Source organism: Populus nigra, chromosome 8 (genome assembly GCF_951802175.1).
Source record: "Populus nigra chromosome 8, ddPopNigr1.1, whole genome shotgun sequence".
Lineage (NCBI taxonomy): Eukaryota > Viridiplantae > Streptophyta > Magnoliopsida > Malpighiales > Salicaceae > Populus > Populus nigra.
The window spans coordinates 10,945,283-10,972,153 of NC_084859.1; the positions used below are offsets into that span (position 1 = coordinate 10,945,283).

Sequence of the window (26,871 nt, forward strand, 5' to 3'; positions counted from 1 at the left end):
CTATCTCTGTGCTTGAGCCTTGAGATGCCACGAATCCTCTTCTCCTCTGGGATGCTTGGAATGGTTATTTTTTATTTTCATGTTTTTATAATTAATTATTCATGATTGGCCAGCTTGGTGATGGAAATAATATTCAAACACTGTATAATTTTTGTGAAATAGAAAAGGTAATTGGAAAGATTAAAAATATATGTGTGTGGGATTATAGAACTTTTTTCTGTGGAGACCTCACTCTGGAGAACATGAAGATGCTAGAAGAAGGTTACGTAGGGGGCGGCTCTTTAAAATGACCTCTCGATATCAACTTAAATTTCCTAGAGCGGGCTCTTAAACACACACACATAACTAGTTAATCGATTTATAAAATATAATTGATATCATGGTTATAAACTGTGATATTAATTAAAATTTTATTGTAAATCTTAATTGTAATATCAATTTAAATATTATGGTTTTTAACAGTGACATGTAAAAGCATGCTATTTCATCAAAAAAAACTTTCTCCTGTGTTAATTTATAGTTAATTTTAATTTTGTGATAGAAAATTCAATGGAAACAAATTTAGCTCGGTTTTTAAAAAAATATTTTTTTTTATTTTAGATAGAAAATATTTGTTAGAAGTTATGAAAAACTCAAAAATATCTTGTTATTTGTTGATTATATCAAATTTGATTTTAAAATTTTTTTTATTGTTATATATTTTGTTTTGAATTTGTTTTTCAATTTCATCCCTTAAAATTTGATTTAATTTGATTTTTATATCAACTTTGATTCTTATTCTTTTTATTGTTATTTGTTTTTCTCTTATCCCTTTCTTTCACATTTGATCCATATTTTTTTATTACTATTTATTTTATTTAAAATAATTTATAAAATATTTTTTTTAATTTTATCATCCTTCAACTTTCTTATCTGTCAAAATTGATCCATATTCTTTTAATAAACTCGAAAAAAATAATAAACATAAATAAGTTAATTTTCATAACATGGTCAAATACCGGAAGTATTTTTCAACTTATATTTCATGGCACTATCAAATATAAAAAATTATTTTACTTTTCAGATTTTCATGAAAATTACTTTTTTTAAAAAAAATATTTTTCAATAAACCACATCACTTTATTCAATACAAAATACCAAGAAACAACTGTACTTCACCATTCTTTCCCCCCCTGGGTACTTGAAATGGATTTATATATAACTTTAGATGTTCTGGCGTCCGGTAAATTGTCTACAAATCAGAGAAATTAGACAAAATCAACTTAAAAAAAAACAAAACAAAACAAAACAGGCCAAATACAGTTTTGTCAGCCCATTTGAACTGGATTTATAGCAAAGCCTAGAAGTCGATACGGTCTCAGAGGTTGGGTTTTGCCAATATAAATTAGAAACCATCACCTAGACTTGCCCAATACTCTCGATTCAGCTTGAGCCCAGTTCTAGGTAGTTGTTGGGTTTTTTTTTTTTTTTTTTCCTGCCTGAAGTATCAATCGTCTGCATGTGAAATTAAAATATTCTCATTCTCTCATCAACAAAAAAAAGTAAAAAATAAAAAAATAAAATTAATTAATGTCATTTAAAATTAATTAATGTCATTTAAAATTAGTTGAATAAAATAGTTATTACTGAAATTTAAATTTTAGATTTTCAGTCTAACCACCATCAACTAAACATGTAGATCAACTATTAGGGTTGATGTAACATTTAACCATAAGAGGTTATAATAATTAAGCATCTTAGTAACATCTATAAACCAAACCTCTTAATTAAACATTTATCTTATTCATTAAGTTAGCAAATAATTAATATTTATTTATTATGCTTAGTAAAAAATAGGTTATGATAAGGATCATGGAGACCTTTTAAGAACATTGGAATGATATGTTTTTATAATATTAGCGAGCATTCATGATATGATCCAAGTAAGATCAAATTCAGATTTTAAAGTAAAATTTTCTACCGTCTAGTTTTACGTTATTAAGCATAACTCCAAATTAAATTATTGAATTGAGTTGAAACTTTACCATAAGATTTCAAAGGTATTTTTCTATATTGAAGTTAAAATTCAGGTGAATCAAAGTTCAGAAGGACTTGTGATATAGGTTAGAACAAGCTTTACGAATTTTGTTATTTACTTTCTTTTAACTTGTAAACTTCTTATTTGGTAAGGATCATTTACCTACAAGGATGTGACACCTTAATTTTTAAGTGTGGCAATAATTTATTAATGTTTCCAAATCATTTTCTTACGAGAATTTCTTATCCATACTAGCTATACAAAGAAAGAATGGCTGTTATATTTAATGACATATCGGTTTCTAGGATCATTGGACAACATTGTAGGTTATAAATAAGTCTTATATCAGACTTGTATTGTTTGATTTTTCTTCTCCTCTTCTCATAACAGCATATGGAATTAGCACGAGTTTTATTTTTATTATTTCAGTTATAGGTCAAGACTTATTCAGGTTTAATTAATACTTTGTTTTTAACTAAAATCAAAGGCTTGTTTGGATTAGGGTCTAGGCTTGCTGATATAGGTTTTGAGTCAATTGTACAAGTGAGTCAATTCATCCCCTAAAAGCAAATCTATTGTGGTTAATTTTTTAGAAGTACTTAAACTGTTATAAATCTAAGTTTTGACAACCTTTAATGAATAATATTTTTAAACTTTTCAATTTAATATGTGAGAAAGATTTTTTTATTTTTTTTGGTATTATTCGACTTCATTCCAATAATACTAATATTTTAAAACAAGTTTTTATTATGCCATATTTTTATTAAATTTATTTCGACTTTTTAGAATCATATATCAATTTTGATTGTATAATAACGTGACCATCATGAGTGACCATGAGGTTCACATCCATTCATCTTTTGCAGTTAACCATTATTAATTTTTTTGTTTTGTTCAGGTTATTTATTGTTTTTATTTTTTTAGTTATATTATTATATTAATCAAGTTTGTTATATACGGCTGAGTCATCAGTTTGAACATCAATTTTCTCTCTGTTTTTCTGAAAACGCTAACGACACCTGTATATCTTTTTCCAATATAAAATAATTGTAGTCCACCCGGCGGCAAATTAGCGGCCACAAATCTAAAACCAGCTAATTGAAGCTGCTCACCAGTTCAAATGTTGAGAGCTTATTTATAAAACGAATGGTAACAAGACGCGGTCTTATACGTCCACTGATTAGATGTTCCTACAGTCCAGACTTTAAATTCTCAGGCAATTATCAAAAACTTGGTCATCGCTGAACGGTAAACACGTGATCAATTTTAACTCACCGGAGACCACCGGCTGACGTGAGTTTGACCACAAACTCATTTCAAAGTACAATCTTTGTCGGCCTCAAACTGGGTTCCATGGAAATTGGAAAAGTAAATCCAAAACGTATGGTTTAAACCCATTCAATGTCCCCATCGCGGTGCATATCAGCTGGTGCAGGTACTTGCTACTTGTGCAAGTAGTGTGACTTTGACCATGTGCGAATAAAACAAAGTCATCCTTCAAATAGATAAATTCAATTTTATCTTTTTTGTCAACTTACAGGATTGGATTGCAATGATTTATTGAACATCTAATTAAGAGGAGATTTCTTATTTATTAAAAAGTCATAAATAAGAATTGGAAGATTAAGGGTCTGATTCTCTGGAAGGATGGATTAGAAGAAAGAAGACTTGAGAAAAGTCAATTCAAAAATTATATATAAAAAATTGGATAGACAAAAGTCAATCCATCCAAATTGAAAGGTAAGACCAACTCCGACGGGGTGTAATAAATGAAAAGTAAAAAAATATTATTATTTTAATTCTTCAACCCTTATTTTACATGCTTTAAAAAACGTGTTGAAAAAAATGTCAAAATGTATTTTTTTTTAAAATATCATTTTTATATATCTTTTAAAAAAACTAAAATCAACAAAGTAAAACTAATAAAAGAAATAAATCATTTAAATGTAGTCATGTGGAGAAAAAAATGATATAAACTCTTTGAAGAAAAATTAAAACATTTATTTCTTTCATTTTATTACAATTAGTTTTTTAAATGATTTTTTTTCATTGGAGTATACATAGCAAAAATATATATATTTATATTATTTAAAATATTATTTTATTAGTTTAGCTTTTCAAGATGATTCGAGAAAAGAGGAAGAGAAGAAATGAGAAAAGATGAATAGTTTATTATCATCCCTCTAGTTGTATGACTAATAAAAGTAAATTAAAAAATTATATAAAAAAATGGATAGACAAAAGTCAATCCATCCAAATTGAAAAGTATGTGAATTATAAGACCAACTCCGATGGGTGTATTGAATGAAAAGTAAAAAGATAATATTATTTTAATTCTTCAACCCTTATTTTACATGTTTTAAAAAAAGTGTTAAATAAAATATCAAAATGTATTTTTTTAAAAATATTATTTATATATACCTTTAAAAAACACTAAAACCAATAAAATAGTGCTGAAAAAAGAAATAAATCATTTAAATACAGCCTAGTGAAAAGAAAATGACATCAAACTCTTTGAAAACAAAATAAAGCATTTATTTCTTCCACTCCATTACAATTGGCTTTTCAAATGATTTTTTTTTATTGAAATATACATAGTAAAAAAAGCTATATTTATACTATTCAAAATATTATTTTATTAATTTAGCTCTTCAAACAATTTTTTTGAACTTTGAGCTTCCCTTCTTTTTTTTTCAAATTTATACCAAATTTATTGATTTTTTTCTTTTTTACAATATATTTATACCCCTCTATCTAATATTTACCAAACTGATCCATATGAAGGTGTTAAAAAGTTCAAATTCCTTAATTATCTCAAATTGGTCACAATTATTTTAAAATTATAAAATAATGTTCGATTGCAAATCAGCCACAAATAAACTAAGTTAATTGATGGGAATTAATTACATAATTATTATAGAATTTCCATTAAAAAACATAGATGTTGACTCGAAATTCATATATAATTGAAAACTAAATAATTCGAACCCAAACAATTCAACGTGATCTACCTTCTTAACCCTATCCGATCGCTCGGTCTAGTTTGATTTTACAAAGCTAGCTAGTACGAAAGTCTCAACGTTGAATGTCTAGTTAATGATAGCAACCTAAACTCGCAAAGCAATAGATGATGCAAGAGTTGCTAGTTGCTGGATACTTATGACTTTGACTGAGTGCCGGTGTTGAATTTTCGAAAGGTTTGGTACTGAACAATTTACAATCAATGTCCACTGACTCAGTGGCGGAGGCAGGGGGAGGGGAGGCTGGCAGAGCCCGGTTAGAAAATTTTTCCTAGCTTTTTTATTCTATAAAATAATTAAAATTTTAATTATTTTAAAATATATTTTTTAATTTGCCCCACATACTTTTTTCTTCTGGCTCCGCCTCTGCACTGGCTAGATTGAAAACGCCACCCCGGTTTTTTTTTCTTCTTTTTTTTCCCTCCTCTTTCTGGGTGATCTACGGTTTGTTTTGTTGTACGGTTCACGACCATCTCTTGCAAAAATAACTACATGTTTACAAGAAATAGAGAGAGAAATATTTCGTGTTATTATGCATGGAGAAGATGTTGAAATATCGCTGCGTAAAAGTGAGAAGCACACCTGTCTTGGTCGGAGAGTGGGTGCTCATTATGGCCATCCACCATGATCACGACCGTACCTGTCGTCGTCAGTCAGTACAAGGCTTTGATTTCTTCGGAGAATATATGGCCAGTAGTTTCGATGGCTGATATTCTCAGTTCTCCACAGTTGATTTTAGATAGATACCCCAGAGATACACACATCATCTTCTTTCTCACCCCTTTCACTTATTTCTTTTCCAGCTCGCTTTCTTCTACTTAGAAACTCAGAATGTTCCGACTTTCAAGCACTGACAAAGCTGATTTACGTTGCTATGAGTCTTACATATTGCCATTCGCTTGTTTTTCTAATTAATTACTCGAATGATCATCCCGTGAGGAGGTAAATGCATTTACCGCGTTAGTATTGAGCCATTCCATATATTAATTAGTTTTCTAGAACATCCAAGTCAAGTAATTGGTTCGGGCAAAAGTTTGATCTCAGAATTAAGAAAGCATGATTCTTTGTTGGTTACAAAGATTAATCAAAACTTCAAGCTAGAGATTTAAGATTTTCTGAAATTCTTAGTTCATATATATTTAGATTATATATAAATTATCTAAATCATAGAGATTCCATCTGTTACACAAGGTCTATATCCTCATATGCTCGCCAAGTATGAATGGGCCTTTCAATTTACTTTAAATATCGGTATTGTCTGTGTTTATCGATTTTTCTATTTGGGTAGGTGTGGTTTTATATTTCCTTCTCGGATTTCCGTGTTTCTAAAGATTGTTCACTTAAGTGTTTCTCTATGAATTCATTAATTAAATATTAGTGATATTTTATTAAATGTTCATGTAACATAGTTTCGGAGGCCATATTCAATCAAGAAAAAGAAGAAAATTAAAACACCAAATTAACTAAGTAGCAAATATGAAACTTATTCAAATAAAAAAAAAACTTGTCTAAAAATAAATAAGATTCATTCAATTTCCTTCACTTTCACGTAAACCAAACCCTTAATAATTTAATAACCTAAAAGCTTTAGTTATTTTTATAAATTAGAAATTTTAAATACAAAATCCTGCAAAGGTGCAGCAAGAAATAATCACTACCATTTAATTTTTTTTTAAGTTTGTCCGAAATCAAGACCAATTTCTTATACAAGAACGCAAAATCATATATAATCATAAGAATTAATTGAGCGATTGGGTTGGTTTAATTTATTATAACACGTCCTATATATATATATATTCGATTTTATAAATTTTTTTATCAAGTTCAACTAAGGTGAATTTATTAATTTAATATGAATAAAAAACCTTATATTTTTATTTTTTTTCCTAAGGAATTATTATGACATGCATACAGGAAGACAACTGGACACTTAAGGGAACATCAATGATTGAATATTAACTCCAACTAACTAAAGTATTAGATTGAAAAATTTTAAATTTCAAAAACTCAAATTACTAAAATAAAAGATTCAAAATCTCCATTGGGAAAAATAGAAATGCAAAGGCTCAATTAAAAATAAATTGAATTTTTTTTTCTTAAATTGAAAAACCCTTATACATTTAGCGAAGATATGACTATTTCAAAGGTAATTTAGCAAACACATTAACATATAATAAATAAAATATATCAAAATACTTGAGAAAGAAATTGAAAGTCTTTGACGCAAGATGGAAAAAAGAAACGAAAATTGACATACTAAATAAGCAATCAATTTTAACAAGATACAATCAAATTAGATCTATTATGATGAATTCAATAAATAAATTATAATTTATGTCGGGTTTTTTTTTAATTATTTTAAAAATAACTTAATTAAATCTAAATAATTTAATAAATCAATCCATAATCCAGTTGACTTGGCAAAGCATGCTCAAAGTTATTTTTTTAGTTTTTGTTTATTTTTTAAAAAATTTTATTTTATTGAAAACATTTCGTCTCAAGATACAAACATGATGGATATAATAAATATATATCCAATTAATGGTAGCATTGTAGTTTTATCCTTTCAATACCGGGAGCCAACAACTTGACTCCATGATCGATGCATGCCCATATTTGAGTTCGACAGCACTGAGGCCTGGGGCTTTAGGGGAGGAGTGGTGATTATTCAAACGTGACTCCTTGTCATGAGATGGAAGCGTGCTTCCTAGGGAAGCCATTTTGCTAAATCGCTTTCTCTGACCAATAAGCAAGTCGCGCCAATTAAGAATTAATTGAGCGATTGGGTTGGTTTAATTTATTATAACACGTCCTATATATATATATTCGATTTTATAAATTTTTTTATCAAGTTCAACTAAGGTGAATTTATTAATTTAATATGAATAAAAAACCTTATATTTTTATTTTTTTTCCTAAGGAATTATCATGACATGCATACAGGAAGACAACTGGACACTTAAGGGAACATCAATGATTGAATATTAACTCCAACTAACTAAAGTATTAGATTGAAAAATTTTAAATTTCAAAAACTCAAATTACTAAAATAAAAGATTCAAAATCTCCATTGGGAAAAATAGAAATGCAAAGGCTCAATTAAAAATAAATTGAATTTTTTTTTCTTAAATTGAAAAACCCTTATACATTTAGCGAAGATATGACTATTTCAAAGGTAATTTAGCAAACCCATTAACATATAATAAATAAAATATATCAAAATACTTGAGAAAGAAATTGAAAGTCTTTGACGCAAGATGGAAAAAAGAAAAGAAAATTGACATACTAAATAAGTAATCAATTTTAACAAGATACAATCAAATTATCTATTATGATGAATTCAATAAATAAATTATAATTTATGTCGGGTTTATTTTTAATTATTTAAAAAAATAACTTAATTAAATCTAAATAATTTAATAAATCAATCCATAATCCATAATCCAGTTGACTTGGCAAAGCATGCTCAAAGTTATTTTTTTAGTTTTTGTTTATTTTTTAAAAAATTTTATTTTATTGAAAACATTTCGTCTCAAGATACAAACATGATGGATATAATAAATATATATCCAATTAATGCTAGCATTGTAGTTTTATCCTTTCAATACCGGGAGCCAACAACTTGACTCCATGATCGATGCATGCCCATATTTGAGTTCGACAGCACTGAGGCCTGGGGCTTTAGGGGAGGAGTGGTGATTATTCAAACGTGACTCCTTGTCATGAGATGGAAGCGTGCTTCCTAGGGAAGCCATTTTGCTAAATCGCTTTCTCTGACCAATAAGCAAGTCGCGCCAATAATTCTCTTGTATCTCTCAATCCCTGCACAAGTCCTGTAAATTCACATGGTCTTGCCCAAACGGATATGTCAAGAAGCTGCGATAAGCTTACGATTCTTGCAATAGCTGAATATATATATATATATATACCCAATAAGGCAATAAGCATGAGATTGGTCAGCCCGAAAAAGTCATAAATTTGTGGAGCTTTTCAGCATTTGAATTCTTCAAAATTCAATGAAGAGGTCAAAAGGCCAACTAAGGTTAGGACACACCCTGGATGTGCATCTGCCCTGCAACATTAAATAATAAATATTAAATTCATGTGCATTTGTCTTCGACATTAAGTCGTATCATATAAAACCAGTACCCGACAAAATAAAATTATATATAGAGGCATGGGCAAGCCACTGGGAAGACCCGTTCATTCTGTACAGGGACATTAATTTTGACTAATCAGGTAGAAATCGAATATTTAACGCAAAAATCATGCTTACAGGTCCCGTAAGACTTGCTTTCACCGGCATTGTTAATTGCTTCCAGGTTCAATTTCTAGAAGCTAGACAAAAAAAAATTATTTAGGTTTTACTTTAGTTGATGATGGAATTGCCAATCCTCTGCCACGGATCCCGCACGATCGATATCTTAATTAAGATCCATAGATACGTAAGATTAAACAATCTTTCTTAATGACCTTGGATTGCGGTCTTGTTTGGGAAGCATATATGAGGTTAATTGTTAAACTAATTAGATATATTTGGAAATAAATGTTTTTTTAGAAAACCAATAATAACGCAAGGCATATAATAACATGGTAAAAATGCATGTGACATCTCTACTAATAATATTATCATATAGTTCCTCGTACGAACTATAAGATATTCGAGGGCTGGAATAATGATTACGGGAAAATATAGTAATTATTATTGTGGAAAAAAATTAATATTCTTTTCTTATATACACACATTCTGGAAAAAAGAATCTCGAATAAGGTGAAGAGAAACAGCTCTTCAATTCTAATCAAATAACCGTTAGCTGTGGGAATCCTAATGGCGGGTGAGGAGATAACGGAGACAACGGGGGCACATTGAAGACATCCTTCGTATCACCACCATCCCAAAAAGCCGTCCAACTTGACGGCGTCAACGGGATATCCCCCTCAGTTTCAGGTTCCTCCCTCTTAACCACCGTCATTACCCTCTTCGCATCCTCTCTCTCTTCCACGCCACCCTCTCTACTTCTTTTCCTTTCACTTTCCTCCCCACACCTCCCGGCTTCTAATGGGAAATTGAGAATCGCTTTCGACCCACGCAGCTTGAAGGCAGCTCGATCATAGGCTTTAGCGGCTTCAAGGTCTGTATCGAAGGTTCCTAGCCACACTCGTGAACCTCTCCGGTTCGGGTCCCGGATCTCCGCTGCGTACTTGCCCCATGGCCTGCGTCGGACTCCTCTGTAATGCCTTATCTCTTGAGCAGCAACACCAGAATTATCCTCCACAGTTTGCGGGTTTGGGTTAGAAGAAAACTGGATCCATTCGGGTTTTTTGCTAGGCAGCGATATTTTCAAAGAGCGTTTCCGAGCTGTTTGAACCTGAGGCTTTGGTTCTTCATAGAAGAAACTGTTGCTTCGCTGAGAAACGATTTGTGGTTTCGAATCAAACTCGAAATTCTGATGAATTTGAGGTTTGGATTCAAACTCGAAGAAGTTACTGCCGCCGCTGCTGCCGGTGCTGCTGCTGCTTGATTGGAAATTGATGTGGGAGGTTGAGTTGAGTGGCGTTGGCGTAAAGAGATCAATGATTTCAGGTTTAGGTTCAAATTCGAAGATATTGGTGTTGTTCTCTTGAGCGGGACTCAATACGGAAGTGAACTCGAGAAGAGAACCGAAAAAATCAGGGAGTGCCGTGGAAAAGTCAGAACTTGAGCAGCTAGTAGTCTCACACTGTAGGGAAGTAGAGGTTGCAGAATTTGTAGAAAATTGATAAAAAGAAGCGGAGGAGGTAGCAACAGGTGAAAGAAGATCGCCAAGCAAATGTTGCTTGATGAACTCTAAGGCTGAAGTTACTTGCTGAGTTTGATCCGTTTCCATCTTTTGCAATACGGGATCGAGCTTAGCTTCAAAATTAATTTCAAAGAACAAAAGAAGAGGTTAAGAGATTTTCCCTTCTATTTTTGAAAGCTAGTTGTGTTTTGAAATATTCAGGGAGCTGAGGATGGGAGTGGAAGGAGTAGTGGGAAGGGTGTATATATATACACACACACACACAGGGCATGACACGAATAATGAAAAATGGCGACTTTTCCACGGAGCTTCTTTGACCACAGAAGGTCCTCTTCCCCGTTTCGCAGTCTTCATCCATTCTGAACCGTTGGATTGAGTTGGAGATCGTAGTCAACGGGACAATCTGATGGCCAGGGCTTAAAAATACAGGCTGTTATGGACAACTTATTATTGTTATTTTAAATCTTACAAGGCAAGGCATTTCTTATCCATCTGGTCTGTGCTTCCTGGTTGCTTCCAAGAGCAGAGCGCACGAATGGGTGGAAAAAGTGTTTCAGAGTGGAAACAAGATTGGGATTAAGAAATTGGAACAGCTCTGAACACATTTATGCACTGTGCAAAAGAATTGAATCTTAAGGTGTACCTCAATTAATTTCATGAACTTTAAAGTTAATAATTATGTAAGTCTTCAGTGATTTTGAGAGAACTCGAACTCGTGATTATTAGAGAGCAAATCTAAAACCTAACTAATTGAACCACCCTTTAAAATTAATAATTATAAATTATTGATCATGCTTGGGATGATCAATTATATGTACGCTTTTGAGATAAAAAAAATGTTTTTGGATTTCTTAATTAAAATTAATTTTTTTAAAATTTAGATTGTTTTAATATATTATCATTAAAAATAAATATATATTTTTGAAAAAAATTATTTTAGTATATTTTTAAATAAAAAAACATTTTAGGAATGAACGATAATACAATAAGAACGCATAAATCTTTAATTTCTTACAGCCGCCTCCTTAAGGGTTTGGACTTATGTTGACAGATTCTATTTATAGTAAACAAACAAAAAAAACTCTGAACTTGCAACGTGCGAACCTAATCCTTACGTAAGGGAACAATATAAAATTAATGAAGGCTTCGTGTTCGAGCTTTTTGAAAGATTCTTGGATGTTTAGTATGAACATCTTTGAAAAATAATAATAATAAAAAAGAAAACTTTACGAGGCAAATTTTGAATTGGTCTTCCAAGATTTCAACGACGATTTTAACGTTTTACACGTATAATCAATTAACAATGCCCTTCCCAAGAAAATACCGACGCAGGTTATTTTCTCTAAATCTATTCAAATGCTAAAAACAAAAATCATATTTTGTTGCCGGAAAAAATTAAGTGCTAAGAACATTTCTCTCCATGCTTGTTCATGAACACATTATTTGAATTATAGCGGTATAGGTGGATTTGACGCGCACATCTTGGATGAAATCTTTTAATTTACACATTTAAATCAATGGATATTTTGATTAAACATATTAATTTATTTACACTAATTCAAGGCATGAAATTCGGACTCCTTTACAAAATTCATCAAGCCGCGCCTTACTTAGGTCCCTCATCCTACATGGGAAATCCTGAATACGCACACAGCCTCTCTTCATAGCCAAGTCGTCTCCACCGCCTGGCCGCACCTTGGATAAGTCTTCTCCACGCCTCTGTCCATACAGCTTGAATGGTCGCGTCCCCCTCAGAAGATTTGTCGTGCATCTCTCCTCACACTTTATACTCCTAACCCTAAAAATATCGTTATATCTATGGCATGTGGTATTAATTCTCAGGATAGATTGTAGGGTTAAGATGAAGTCAGGTAAAATTAGCTTTGATAGATCTTCGGGTTTTTTCACAGCTGATGATGGATTAAACGACACCGGTATGATGAGTTGAGTTGGTGTCACATGTAAAAAACTCTCTGATGCCTCATTTTTTTTACTCTGATGCCTCATTCAGTTTTTTTTGTGTTTTTGTTATTTTAAGGATAAGCAGGTGAAAAGATTATTCAGTGTGTCATCGAGATGAGTCTCATACCTCTCTCCCAAAAGCTTAAATGTTACTTGCCTCTTCTTTACAAGTGCAGCGGTGCCAACCCTACTCGTAACTCAGGGCGGCTAGCTAGGGTGGCGCTATCAGTAGTTCAGTACGACTATATACCATGTAGACTGAAGAGGATTCTTGTCGTGTGAAACAAGAGGGCAGGCCTCATTGGCGGTAAAAGAGCTTGCATGATTCGCCGAGTCATTAATTCGTAAATAAAAATATCGTCTTGAAATTGAAATTAAAGAGAAAAAAAAATGAAAGAGAGAGGTCGGGTTAGACTCGAGAACCTTGAGCCTAACCCAGGGTTAGCTGGCGCTTGACTGGGTTGCCCAGGAGCTGCCTCTAAGCCAATCCAGGGCGAGTTGAGCTTCTTCTTCTTCTTCTTCTTCTTTTTGTCAAAGCCCAGCTTTTAATCTTTCTGTTTTAGGGATCAACTTCATTTATCTTCTTAAATCTTATCCTCCAATCAGTTCAGAATCAGACAGAGAATTGTTTTGTTAATAGAACAAAAATCAATCTATAGAGAGTCTGGTTAGAATGGCTTTTAAACTGTTCAGAAACAATTTGGGCTGGTGGACCTGGTGAACTTAGAGCAAGTGAGACGGAAAAAGTGAAAATCTACATGCAATAATTAATACTTGAGGAATCCCAGGTATAATTTTTAAAGCCTTGTTCCCCGTATGGCAATGCTGCGTATTAGCAATTCAAATCCAAAAAAATATATGTATATTTGGTAGATATAGAATATAAAATTCATCATTTAATTCGGTTGATTTTGATTTGATTTTTTAATTTTTGAACATCTTTTTCTAATATCTAAGTTTATAATTTATCCAATATTTGAATAGTAATTAAGGGTGTTTTGAATATAAAAGGAGAGTTTTTATAATATTTTATTTAAATATGAAGAGGGTTTCTTAAAATGTTTAAATCTTTTAAATGATGATTATAATTTCATGATATCTTAGAATAATTATTCTAATTTATTTTTTTAGTGTTTCAAATATAAAATTTTTCTAAAACCAGATTAAATAAACTGTTGAACTTAAAAAAGGTTGTGAATTGATTCAATTATCAAATTTACAAAATCTTTTTAAGTTTAGTAGTGAAAAACAAGAAATTAATTAAAAAAAAGTAATAATCAACCATAAACTAGATAAAATATGAAATAATTTAGTTATTATAGAGTTTGTTTAGTATTATAATGGTTGTTTTTTAAAATATATTTTGTTTATAAAACATTAAAATGACGTAAAAATATTATAAAAATAATTTGAAGCTAATAATTTTTAATTTTTTTAAAAAAACATAATTTCACCGTAAAAACAAATATGCTCATAATGTCATGGTTTGATTCAAGCTTAAAAATGTTTTTTTAATTTCCTTCTGATCTCTCGAATTAGGTCATTAAATTTTCACTCTATTTTTTATTTATTTTATAAAAAACATAAAAAAGGATTATTAGATTTTATTGAATAATAATATGTCCTTACATGTTTAGCTTGAATCTCGGTTCAACCTTGAGCGAACCCATAACTCTTGATGGTTAAATATCTGGACCAGTCGTTGAAGGCAGGCCTGCCAAACCTTATTGTGTTGAGCTTGGGCTTGTCGGAAGAGCTTAGGCTTGTGCCCAGCAGAATTCAATAAAAAAACAGGCGCCAAAAGAGTCCCGCTAGGTTTCAAAAGGTGAAAGAAATCATAATTACATAGAAAAATACAAAACCCCACAGTTCCCGCAAGAACTTGACGCACCCCAAATGAAGGCAAACACACACTAGCATCCATAAAAACCATGAATCCAAGATAAAGAAACAGTTCTTGTTCTTGATCTTTGTTCTTGTTCATACCCTAAATTAAGTCTTTAGAGTTCTTTCTTTTTATACTCCTAGCTAGGGCTTGGAGTTTTGATCAGTCTTTAGTTTCTTCATTATTTAATACTTACTATAGCCCCCGGTCAATCTCCTTGTAGTATTTGTATTGTATGCGATAGATAGATAGACTGATATTGAGATCAATCTCCAATGGAAAACACCTCTGATTCTGATTCTCAGGCGGTAAGCATCTTTTCTTTCTCTCAAACCCAAACCTCCCCTTTTCTATTTATGACCTTCCCCACTTACTTTGTGCAGGTTCCTGATTCTTCTTTGCCGCTTCCTTCTGGTACCTATCCATTTTCTTGAGTAAAAAACAATGTATTCTGAAATGGGTATATAACCAAGTTTCTTCATATGGTTTCTTGCAGAGCCACCTGATATAAGAAACTGGTTTCCTAGTTACCAGTATGAATCTTTTGTTTTGGATACTTATGATGTTTTTGGAGGTCCTATTCTTAAGGAAACTGACTTTGAGTGTACGAGAGATGGGTGTCTTTGCCTTGAAGAGGGAAATAAAGGTAAGGAAACAATTTCTTGCGACGCCACAAGAATCGGTAACAACAGCAGTGATGAGAATCAGCATGAAGATCAGTCTTTTAATAAGGTAGGTATAATTACTGGCCTCTTACTTTCTTGCACATAAATTTCTCTTAAAAATTGGAAATTACTACCAATCCATATCTTTTATCAAATGGATGATTGCTGTAACTTGTAATTTGGGTCTGGATTTAGTGTTGTGTTTCATTGACACAATCATGGATGGGTGAGGTTCTTACCTGTGGTATTTACTATATTTAGCACACTTCAATAATAGGCTTCCTGTCAATAACATACCGTTGTTTTAGTTAGGATAAAATTGATTGATTTAGATTTGAATATCGTGATCTTGTCACTGGCAATGACTTGGGTTCTTGGTGTGCCTTATTTAGCATAATCATGTATTTGTATCTTCTAGTTTGCTCAAGTAATAAATAAAATAATTACATGCTAAAAGTTTCTCATATCTAACACACTTTCTTATTCTTTCGTTATAGATGCCCGATTCTTTGTGCTCATTGTCTCTCCTCTCTGGTTAGTACCGATTCCTTTTTGTGCTTGGTTTGATGGAATTTGAGCAAATTCTTGGCTGACATTGTGATCTAAGAAAGAAAAGATACCTTCAATTCTCACCATTCTGTCCTTTAAGTAAATAAACTAAGGACACGAAACCGTTTTAAACTTATTTTGTCTCTTTTATCAGAGCCTCCTGACATCAGAAACTGGTTTCCGAGCTATGAGTACGAATCTCCTGTTCTGGATACAGCGGAATATTTTATCGAATCTGTTATTAAAGAAAGTGAAGGTGAGAAGGATGGATTTGCTATTGAAGAGAGTAAGAATAGAAGAGAAGAAAATGCTGGGGATTTGAGCAACTCTGGAAACAACAATGAAGTACGTGCTAATGAGAAGCCATCCTCAAATGGGTCCATTACGTGTAAGAGTTCATTTGGAGATGTGTGTGACAACAAGCCTTTAAGTAAGGTGCATTTGCTCAATCCATCATTCTTACTTGTGTTACATTGATCACTGTTGATATTCTTTCACTTGTTGCGCAAATTCTCAGCCATCATATGGTGTTTGAAGTTAGTTACTATTTGAATGTTGCAGGTTCCAGATTCTTCTCAATCATCCTCATTCCTTTCTGGTTAGTAGCACTTTCAGAACATGCTTCCTTGGCTTTACTGAATCAACGAAAGCTGAAAAAACCACGGGAATCTACTTTTCACTTTGATTCTTTCAGAATAAAATAAGGAAGTGAAAAATCTAAACTAGCTAATTATAGGGTAATAACGTTGTTTTGTGTCTCTTGTCTGCCAGAGCCACCTGACATAAGGAACTGGTTCCCCAGCTACGTGTATGAATCTCCTGTACTGGTTGAAAGCGTTGGATTTCTTCATGACAAAACTGAACGCGAGGGAGATGATTTTGCTAATCAAGACAGCAAGAGAGATAAAACGACGAATTCATGGAAATTAGGACAATACAGAAGTTCAGATGAAATTGAACACTCAAATGGATTTTTGAAGTTCAATAGCTCCTTAGGAGAACATAAACAGGAAAAATTCTTGAATAAGGTTTCTCCCTCTCAGGTCAGCTTTGACATGTTTGACAGGATTTATAGCTAATATCTTTCTTTTCAGCATGATGGTGTTTTAGCTGGTCTTAAGGGGAAGGGGATGTTTTTGTTAGTGATTCTCCAAGTCATTTTCTTTTCACATCACAGGACTCTTGGGATGTAGAGAAAGAGGGCTCATCTATTCTGGATAATCTGCACCATGAAGGGGAGCTTAGCATGGAAGATAAATCAGTTCTGAGCCATGCTATTGTTCCAACCAAAGATGTTGAGAAACCAAGCTCGAGGTTAGAAGTGCCTCCATTTAAACAGCCACAGATGCAAAATCTAGTGCAAGAAGTTGGTTTTATGTCAGTCACGAGTAATGTGAGATCAAGCGATAAATCTGCAACAAAGTTGAACTGCAGGAAGGATTCCGCAGAAAACTTGGTTAAAGCTCAAACAGAAATTGATCTTGTATCACCTCGGGGCAATGTGAACTTTGTTCGAGGTGCCGGAGTTTTTTCAATGAGTCAGTCAACCCATGGAAGGAGCAATAACAAAGAAAATGAAGGAAAAGAAGCTCAACGAAATGGTTTTGTTACAACAAGGAAGAGTAGAATTGCGAAACCAAATGCTGAAAATTCTTTGGACATGCATAGGCAACAACTGATTTTGTTGGAATGTCCAAAAGATAGAGGGATGACTTCAAGAGATGGTGAAAAGGATGCCGCTGTAAAAAGAAAGGTGCTATCAGAAGTATCTAATCTTGAACACCCTGATGTGATTGGAGTCACTGGAAAATGGAAGTGTCCTCAGAAGAGTAAGCCAAATTTTGGACCTCCTATGAAGCAGCTTCGACTTGAACGATGGGTTCATAGGCTATAACAGCTTTAAGTTGAAAACCCTGTAGAGGACTTGTAATTGGATGATACACGATGACCTGGGCCAGGCCGAGTTTATAACTTTGTCAACAACTTCGATTTGTTTTTTTTTTTTTCACCTCTTTTTTCTTAACTACCGAATCTCGATTAGTGTATCATTTTGAGCCCAAAGTGTCAGACCCTCACCTACATAAGGCCTATGACGGTCGGACTACAGTCATAGTCGGCGGGGCAAGTTTTCAGCTTTAAGCCAATTGAGTATAATCACGTGTAAAGAGTGATTCAATCATTATTCTCCAATGTCCACAACCACGTACCAAACCCTAAAAATAGCCTTCACAAAAAGAGCAGCTCGCTGTTTACCAAAAACAGTCGATAGTAGTGTATATGGTTATGGTATATATATCCATCGGAAGCCAGCTCTCCCTCCTACCAAAAGAACCCAGATCGCTGAATTGATCGAAGATTCGTCCATTGCAGAGTAGAAGTCGAGCTCAAACACAAATTCGATCTTGCTTAACAAGGTACCGGCAAAGTCAGATCGAATTTGGGCTTGAGATTGTCTTCTTCGTTGCATTCTAACTTGTGTTGTTTGTTTAACTGGTCATTGTTTGGAACTTTGGATGGTCCATAGAAGTGAAAGAATTAGTTATGTTCTTCATTGATAAAGCAGTAGAGATTTGAGTTTGGTTTGGTCGTGTATCTAGTTGTGTTTCAATTTATTTGTTTAATTGGTCTATTGTTTGGAATGTTTTTGCTCGACCAGTCCGAGAAAGTTGTCTTGGCTGAGCCTGGCAAGCACCTCGGATCCAATCTAGGGAGTTATATAGAAAAACCCGAATCTTATCTCTCATCACATAAAAATTGATGAGCTACGAAGGGGTTGGGATTGGTATGTTTCAATTTAATCATCTTTCTTTTTTAACTATACAAATTAAAAAACCTATTTGGTTTTATAAAATTTTCAGAGTATATTATGCAGATTCTTTTATTTTCGCTGTACAAATTAAAATTAAGAGGGTGCTTGGCAGTGTGATAACGGTTATTTTTCAAATAATTTTTTGTACCGAAATACATATCAATGATTTTTTTTATTTTTAAAAAATTATTTTTGAGATCAGCATATCAAAACGATCCAAAACATACAAATTATATTAAATTTTAGGAAAAAAAAATTAAAATTTTCCATAATTAGTTTAAATATCAATCCTTACTTTCTTTTAAGATTAAGAAAATAAAAAGTAAAAACAATGATTAGTTATGTCGTGAATGGTTCGAAAATCAACAATCATGAATCTAATAAAAATAGATGAAGGATGGGCCTGATTGATTATTTTTCTTTTAGTGTTTAAGCTGGATTATAGTGATTTTAAAATAAATAAGATGAAGGATAGACTAGAATGATACTTTGATAAGTCGATCTGAACGCTACAAAGATCAATATAGGATTTCAACATCACACTCTTTGTGATTGAAAAGTGATAAGTCAGGTAGAATTTTTTACAAAATCAATTTGGAAAAACTCTTAATTCTTTGGATTAAGTTTCAAATCTTAGCTAAAGTGTTTATTACATATTCTAATATTATATTTAGAATTGGAACATCCTTCCATAGTTAGAAAAATTCAACATGACAAAAATCAAATCAAAAAATTAGACTTTGATAAAGTAATTAGACAAATTTAACTATCACACGTTTTCTTACCTTAATTGAAACATAAACAGACCAAAATTAAAACGGCTATAACTTCTTGCACAAAAGTCCAATGTAATCATGGTTGGACAATCTAGAAAGATCACGTTCTGAACTTGAAATCCACCTAGATTAATCTTGTCTTCACATGCAATGGATGACTTTAAAATCGAGTTCAAATTCATCTACTATTCTGACCGTTAACAACATCAATTTCTTCATTTATTTGCATTATTAATCCAAACTCAAGTAGCCCAACATCAAAAGAACCATTAAAGGCTTTCCAATGTTCAAGTTTCAATTGTAGACAAATAAGAACCTTTGAACCAATTTCAAACAGATTGCTAGCTTTTAACTCAAAAGCAGCTTCAATCATTCCAATTTGACTCGTTAAGGCCTTTTGCAATTGTTTCGCTCTCACTCTTGTTATTGGATTATCTAAAACTTCTTGTAAATTAAGTTCAACTTTACAATATGAATTATAATTTTCATAATGCACATCATACAGAGAAGTAGTTTGTTAGTGCGATAGCTGCTTTGTTTCATCTAAATCATTAAAATTAATTATTTGGTTGCCAATTAAATTATAGTTTTAAAGTGTGGGATCCATTGAAGATTAAGGTTTTTATTTATAAAAGCAGTAAGAAAAAAGAAGAAGAAGGGAAAATCTATTAATACATGCTCTTCTATATTACATTATTTCTCATTTATGTTTTTATATATAAAAAAAGTAATTGTAATTTTTAGTATGTTTATATTCTCTAATATACTTTTCTAATAAATAATTTAATTAAAATTGACAATTTTATATATAACAAGCGAGTGATTTTATTATAAATGTATAAAAATATCCTTCTTAAGTTAAAAGAATATAAGAAAAAAAATTCATATTGGTGTGTTTATTAAAATTTGAATAAGCTTGGTTATATATTGAATCTATTTGTTACATGTTAATTTTATTTTAAGAATTTTCTTTATCAATATAAATAGATATTTTTATCATTTCATATCAAAACCATCACACACACACACATATATTAAAGAATATTAATTTTTATGAAAATAGTTGATGAAAAGTATACTGTATGGAACAGCACGATTGATAAATAATATAATATCCAAGAGTAAACTGATAGGTTTACCCGATAATAACAACAATTTATTATTAGTGATATTGATTAACGAATGATTGATAATAGTTTACCACGGCCATCCCCAGCTAAAATCAAAGAAAGAAACCCGAACCTGTCTCTCTGTTCCCGTCTAAACTCCCACTAAAATCTGTCTAAATCTCTCAAGAATCAAAGAAACAGACAAATGGGTACTTTCACTGCTCTAACAAGATCATTGGGTCATCGCTGCGTGAAAAATTCGAAATCGAATAACTTACCGAATCTTTACATTCACAGCAACGGTCATCAGTACCAAACCCATAGAACCCTCATCTTGGAATCCCTATCCTATGAATCAGTCAGGCTTCGAAGGTTGTCAGATTCGGATTCTGGTGAAAATCCCACCTCAAACTCTCTGCATTAGTGTTTGGTTCTGTACTCCCTTTTGTTTTAGATCGTTTAAATATGAACCCGTTTGAGTTTCGTTACTAAAACAGGGATTGTTGAGGTTAATTTGGATAGGCCTGCAGCGAAAAATTCAATTGGGAAGGAAATGTTAAGAGGGTTACGCAATGCTTTTGAAACAATCGAAAGTGATGAATCTGCCCAGGTTGTTTTGATTTGCAGTTCGGTTCCAAAGGTTTTTTGTGCTGGTGCTGATTTAAAGGTAATGCGTTCACTCTTTGGACTTTGATTTTTCTCTTTCCTCAATAATAGTTGGGGATTTTGTTTGTTAAAGACCTTTTGCCATGTCGCGAAAGGTCTCATGTCATTATATCCCAAAAGAAAGAGACTTCATGGAAAGCAGCTTGCTCTTTTAGCTGAAAGCTTACGACAGACAATTAGAAAGTAGAGGAGACTTCATCTCTTTGAGTTTCTAAGTTTTAATCTTAAAGTCCAGTTGGGTTGTTTGGATTCTCTGTACATTTTACTTAACTGATGGCAAATAATCAACAATTTCTTTCTTTTGAATCTCGTCCCACTCTCTTTTGGTTCAATACAACTATGGAAGTGATATGCTAAAACTAGAAAAAACAGCATCTTATGGTCCTAGTTTGAAGGTCTTTCACAACCTTGGCTAGTTACAACAAGCCGACCCTCAATATAACATGACTTGTAAATTCTCCTGTAAAATTTGAGAATGATATAGCGGATCAAAAGTTAAGCCATTTCCGTCAAAAGTTAAGTCATTTGGCACGACTAAACCTCTTCTTGCGCTTAAACTTGTCCATCTAGTCCATAAATGTGTGTGCTAGGCTTTCCCCGTGGTCCAATTGCAACAGTTCTGTATCTCCCTGTTCAGATCCTCCTGCATCACTTTCATACTCATAGAATTTAAGTTTTCAGGTTCTCTAAACTCACTTATGGGCTGTGGCTTATATTCTCTATGTTCAGAAGCACATTGAGGCTTTTCGTGTGGTCTTTTAGTGATTTTTTTTGTTCTTATTTCCCCTTTCTGCTAGTTATTTTGTTCTTTCTTGTAAGGATGACAGTAGCAATAGTATTTCCTCTAGGAAACTGCAAGTCTGCACATATATTTGGTAGCGAATCAGATACCTGACTGATCTGCCTTTGATTGGATTGGCAGGAGCGCAAGACAATGACTCCATCTGAAGTTCAAAATTTTGTGAACTCATTGCGATCTACGTTCTCATTCATAGAGGTGGTTCCTTATAATTGTCTACATCTTTTCTAATAGTTATTTATGTTTTTTGTTACTTCAACATCGTAGATAGTTGATGTGAGAATGTGTTTGTGAGACTTGGTCTGAGTGGAACAGGTACAGGGGTGGGTTCCATGTCTACATATGGATGAATTGTGTATGTGTTGTTCAAATTCTAGTTCTCCAGGAATGCATGAAATTCTTACAGCTCGTCTTTACAATGCTATCCGTGACCTTTTGTTCAAAGATTTGAATTTTGCATGTAGCCAACTCCTTCAAAACTTTCCACCTATACTATAGCCCAAGAATGTTAGATCCATGTGTTTATTATAAGATGTCTTTATGTCAGTGCATTTGTCTCAACTTCTATCCCCTCCTTGACCACTTAATAAGCAACATGTTTCTGTAAATGTAGGCACTCCGTGTTCCTACCATCGCTGTTATTGAAGGAGTAGCATTAGGTGGTGGACTTGAAATGGCTTTGTCATGTGATCTTCGGATATGTGGTAGTTGCAGATTTAGTCTCTCACACATTTGCCACACTGAACAATATTTTCTCATGTAAAATTATATCTTGATAATCGATTCGTGATTCTTACATCTCTATGCCCTTTATCAATGATTCAGGAGAAGATGCAGTATTGGGCTTGCCAGAAACAGGACTTGCCATAATTCCTGGGTATTTACTATATTTTGTTTGTCATTCGTAGTTAGTTACCTGGCACTACATGTTCTTTTTTTTTTTTTTTTGATTGCAAGTTTGCTTGCTCCACGGAAAAGAAAAGGACATCCATCGTTCTTTATAAATATATTTAACCATGGATGCATAGTATCTCCTCAACTTATTGCCGGAGCAATTCTGTTCTGCAACTTAGTTTTTCCTGCCTATTATTGATGAAGAACTGTACCTGGAATGGACTTCTAATATGTAAATATTTAACATTCTTCGTTGTGCTTGAAGCCTTCTTAAGTTTTATTGGAAATTGGCCGCGTAGTGATAGATCATCCTCTCATGGAATCTTTGGTCTTTAATAGTGCAGGTGGGACTCAAAGACTTCCTAGGTTGGTAGGAAAATCACTGGCAAAGGAACTGATATTTACTGGCCGCAAGATTGGTGGTAGAGAGGCTATGCCAATGGGTATGTTTACTTGGTAGCTGCTTTGAATTTTTCTGTTTTTGATTCATATTTGGCAATGAAGTCTTGTTATGTTTCAGGGCTTGCCAATTACTCTGTCCCTGCCAGTGAAGCTCATTCAAAAGCACTTGAAATCGCTCGGGAGATTATCCAGAAGGTACAAATCATATACCTCAAGGATTTTTCTCACACAAAATAGAAGTGCAGCTCTGCACTCTGCAGAAACGTTGTTGTTGAAAATAGAAGACTTAATCTCTGCTATAACTTAGAATACTCAAAACTCGTAAGTTTTAAATGCTAATTCAAGACGGGAAATTCTGGTAGGTCTAAGGCCCTGTGTATTTAATGTCATGCTTAACCAAAAGCATGGGACTAGAATCCCATCATTTAACTTTAAAACTCTTTTCTAGTGGGACTGGGAAAAATGATTTTAAAGATATTTGGCACTTCCGGAAATGCATTGATGATCCTTTATTCTCTGGATCGAATTGGTTTAAGGGGCTCCTTGCTGTTAACTTTGGATACCGAAATGATTTGATGGCCATATGCACAGCATTTCAAGGGTATTGTGTAAACCTTGTAAAAACTGAAGTCATTTGGATGTAGAACAAAGAGCACTAATTTGTTACTTTCTGGTTGTTGCACATACACTTTGACATGTGTGTACTCTTGACAGGGTCCAGTAGCAATTAGGATGGCAAAAAAGGCTATCAATGAGGGCCTTGAGATAGATTTACCATCAGCTTTGGAATTGGAAGAAGAGTGCTATGAACAGATCTTGAACACTAAAGATCGTTTGGAAGGCTTGGCAGCATTTGCTGAAAAGAGGAAACCAAGGTACAGAGGGGAATAAAATTAACAAAAGAATTTCTGGACAAGTTTCTGGGGATTAATTGTCATTCTTCCTATAAATTATGCCCATGAGATAATGTTAATGCCAGGCAGCATTTGATATGTATGTTGTTAATAAAGAAAATAGTAAGCATTTATCTTATCTGTCATAATCAATTTGGTCTTGAATGTTTTGTTGGTTATTTTAAAAGCTGTCTAGTTTAATCAGTGAGATAACTAGTTTCTGTGCCCGTGATTCGCCACAGACCAGGCTATTTTCCTTTGCACACAAAATAAAAAGAAAAATATACGGTTTCATAAACTTGATTGAGTTAAATAAATTAGTTTTATTTTAATTTGATAAAAAAATGCAGTAAAAAAATTAATGTTTTCTTAAATAATTAGAATAACATGAGAAAAAATGTTTTTTCAAGAGGACAAATGATATATCTTCATTTACAACCTATTAAATATGAAAAAACAAAATTAAATAAAAATGATAAAAAAAACCGGTTTTGATGAACATGAGTTAACATGATATTGGTAATCATGATAATTAGGTTGAGCGAACTTCACATATCTTGCTAAATTTATGGCTTTAATAATGAGATTAGAATAAAATGATTAAAAAAAATAATGATTAAAAAAAATAAAGATAAATTAAATATTACATGATGAAAATTTTTAAAAAATTATTATATAAAATGATTCAAAAAATAGTAATTAAAAGAGTGATGATAAAAACTAAAAAATAGATAAATAAATTTTATATTTGCTTGAAGGGTGAAATTGAAAAGAAAAATCAATTTAATAAAAGTATAAAAAAATATCAAAAGAATAAGAATCAAAATTGATATAAAAGATAAAAATAATGTTTTGATTGAAAGGTAAAATTGAAAAGAATAATAACTTTTATAAAAGGGTAAAAAAAAATTAGAAATTAAAAAATAAGGATTAAATTGGTAAACAAATAAAATTTCTATAAAAAATCGAAGATAAAAAATAAAAATAATAAGGATTGAAGTTGAAATACTAACAAAAAAAAGATAGTCAGGTTGTAATTTTCAGGGAAGAAGAGAGAAGAAGAAAAAAAAAAGAAAAAAAGCTAACCGACAATAAATTGAACTACCACTGGTAGAAGGGCATTTTGGACTTTAGGAGATATGTTAGCTTCTCACGGGCCACCAAAGTGTATTATTGTCTCTCACGCATCTCTAGATATCGTACACAAACATATCTTTTTTTTTAATTTTTTTATTTTTAAACAAATACTAAATTGTTCTTGACTTGACATGTTAATATCAAAAAAAACTTTTGGAAAAGGATTAAAAAGCCCTTTGAGGTTAATTTTAATTTTTTGACTTCCAAAAACATTTTGATTGTTTCTTGTGCTTTTAATCTTTTTATATATATATATATATATTTGACTAAATACAAAATTACTCCTCATCTTACATAATAATAATAATGAAAAAACCATTTTGAACTTAACAAACTGTCATATTGCTAGAATCAGTAGCAGCTACACCCTTCATTCAGCCAACAAGCACATTGTATAGTTTACGTGGTTTGACATGATTTGTTACTGGGAAAAAAAAATCACTCACAGGACAAAGCAATGCATTGTATGTGCAAATAATGATTGTAGATTCCAGTGGAACGGATAAGTCCTTAAGAGTTGAAACTCTGTTTCCTTTTATTCTTTGAATTTTTGCTTGTCATTCACCAAAAGACATTTGAAAACTGAACTCTCATATTTGCCTTCTTAAATACCGTTTATGGTTTACAAGGGGACTTTCCATGATACGCTCGAACTTTAGCCTCAGACTCTGGTATGTTGACTCTTCTGCAATGTGGGTCTTTTCACCGTGTTTTGAAAATGAAAAAAAACATCATTGCCCCTAGTCAATGGAAGATAGCTCAATGCAGATGGTTGAACTCGGGAAGGATCCCTAAGTGGAGCTTGTTGGTAAAGACTAAAGAGTAGAACCTGTTCTTACAGAAGGCTGGAGACACTTCCTCGGGATGAATAACTTGAGCCCGAAAGACGATGTCTTTTTCTAAAAATGCCATTATGAAGAGGATCTTAATAGGAGGGTGTTTTACGTGATAGATGTATATCGTAATAGCATGGAAACATATGCTGTTGGTAGAAGTGCCGAGCAGGAACATGACACAGGAGAAAACCTAGATTGCGAAGTGGATGCTGTTGACATGGAAAAAGAGCCAAACAAGGGATTAGTCCTGATTGTAGAAAGAAGACCATATCATCATCCCTTCTTTTAAAGATGTTTTCATGAATAATAAACATTTGACAGTATTTCTGCTGTTGTTGTAGACTTTCGTTTCCATTTTTTTATATTCTTTTTGAGTAATAAACACCTACTGAATGACATTTAGTTCTATGTTTTTTCATTGCATGATTTTAGCGGAGTTGATCATAAAGAAATGAGATTGCTCAAGACTGAGACCTGTACACTCCTTTTATCACCAGGATTCAGAACCAACTGTATTCTTCATGTGAAAAATCAGCTAATAATTTACTCTCAAATTTGTCTTCATGAGTTACCGTAACGAAGCTGCTTTGAGTCTTCGCTCTCCAGTTGCTGCAATTTTCTACCAACACTCAAATGCTGACTGTGTTTTTACATTATGCGAACACAAAGAAG

At 32.5% G+C, this 26,871-nt stretch overlaps 3 protein-coding genes across 3 annotated transcripts; 2 read left to right on the forward strand and 1 right to left on the reverse strand.

The window, feature by feature from the left end:
- Positions 1-9,717: 9,717 nt before the first annotated feature.
- Positions 9,718-11,042, reverse strand: LOC133702318 (ethylene-responsive transcription factor 6-like). Its single transcript, XM_062126638.1, has one exon. It carries the CDS (start codon positions 10,902-10,904, stop codon positions 9,837-9,839), a length of 1,068 nt encoding a protein of 355 aa, XP_061982622.1. The 5' UTR covers positions 10,905-11,042; the 3' UTR covers positions 9,718-9,836.
- A 3,589-nt stretch (positions 11,043-14,631) lies between these two features.
- On the forward strand, positions 14,632-18,507 carry LOC133701378 (uncharacterized). Its single transcript, XM_062125279.1, has 8 exons — positions 14,632-14,972; positions 15,048-15,078; positions 15,161-15,396; positions 15,827-15,863; positions 16,033-16,313; positions 16,440-16,476; positions 16,650-16,921; positions 17,056-18,507. The coding sequence occupies exons 1-8, from the start codon at positions 14,940-14,942 to the stop codon at positions 17,770-17,772; spliced, it is 1,644 nt and encodes a 547-aa protein (XP_061981263.1). The 5' UTR covers positions 14,632-14,939; the 3' UTR covers positions 17,773-18,507.
- A 2,107-nt stretch (positions 18,508-20,614) lies between these two features.
- LOC133701015 (probable enoyl-CoA hydratase 2, mitochondrial) lies at positions 20,615-24,365 on the forward strand. The gene is made up of 8 exons (XM_062124765.1): positions 20,615-20,964; positions 21,070-21,239; positions 22,161-22,235; positions 22,651-22,741; positions 22,863-22,914; positions 23,271-23,374; positions 23,452-23,528; positions 24,048-24,365. Exons 1-8 carry the CDS (start codon positions 20,778-20,780, stop codon positions 24,222-24,224), a joined length of 933 nt encoding a protein of 310 aa, XP_061980749.1. The 5' UTR covers positions 20,615-20,777; the 3' UTR covers positions 24,225-24,365.
- The last annotated feature ends 2,506 nt before the right edge of the window (positions 24,366-26,871 follow it).

Excerpts from the sequence above, each read along its gene's own strand:
- LOC133702318 (XM_062126638.1), bottom strand. The coding sequence starts at position 10,904 with ATGGAAACGGATCAAACTCAGCAAGTAACTTCAGCCTTAGAGTTCATC.
- LOC133701378 (XM_062125279.1), top strand. The coding sequence starts at position 14,940 with ATGGAAAACACCTCTGATTCTGATTCTCAGGCG. Across the intron at positions 14,973-15,047 it reads CTGATTCTGATTCTCAGGCG|GTTCCTGATTCTTCTTTGCC; the intron begins GTAAGCATCTTT and ends TACTTTGTGCAG. Across the intron at positions 16,477-16,649 it reads ATCATCCTCATTCCTTTCTG|AGCCACCTGACATAAGGAAC; the intron begins GTTAGTAGCACT and ends CTTGTCTGCCAG.
- LOC133701015 (XM_062124765.1), top strand. The coding sequence starts at position 20,778 with ATGGGTACTTTCACTGCTCTAACAAGATCATTGGGTCATCGCTGCGTG. Across the intron at positions 22,236-22,650 it reads CTACGTTCTCATTCATAGAG|GCACTCCGTGTTCCTACCAT; the intron begins GTGGTTCCTTAT and ends CTGTAAATGTAG. Across the intron at positions 23,529-24,047 it reads CTCGGGAGATTATCCAGAAG|GGTCCAGTAGCAATTAGGAT; the intron begins GTACAAATCATA and ends TACTCTTGACAG.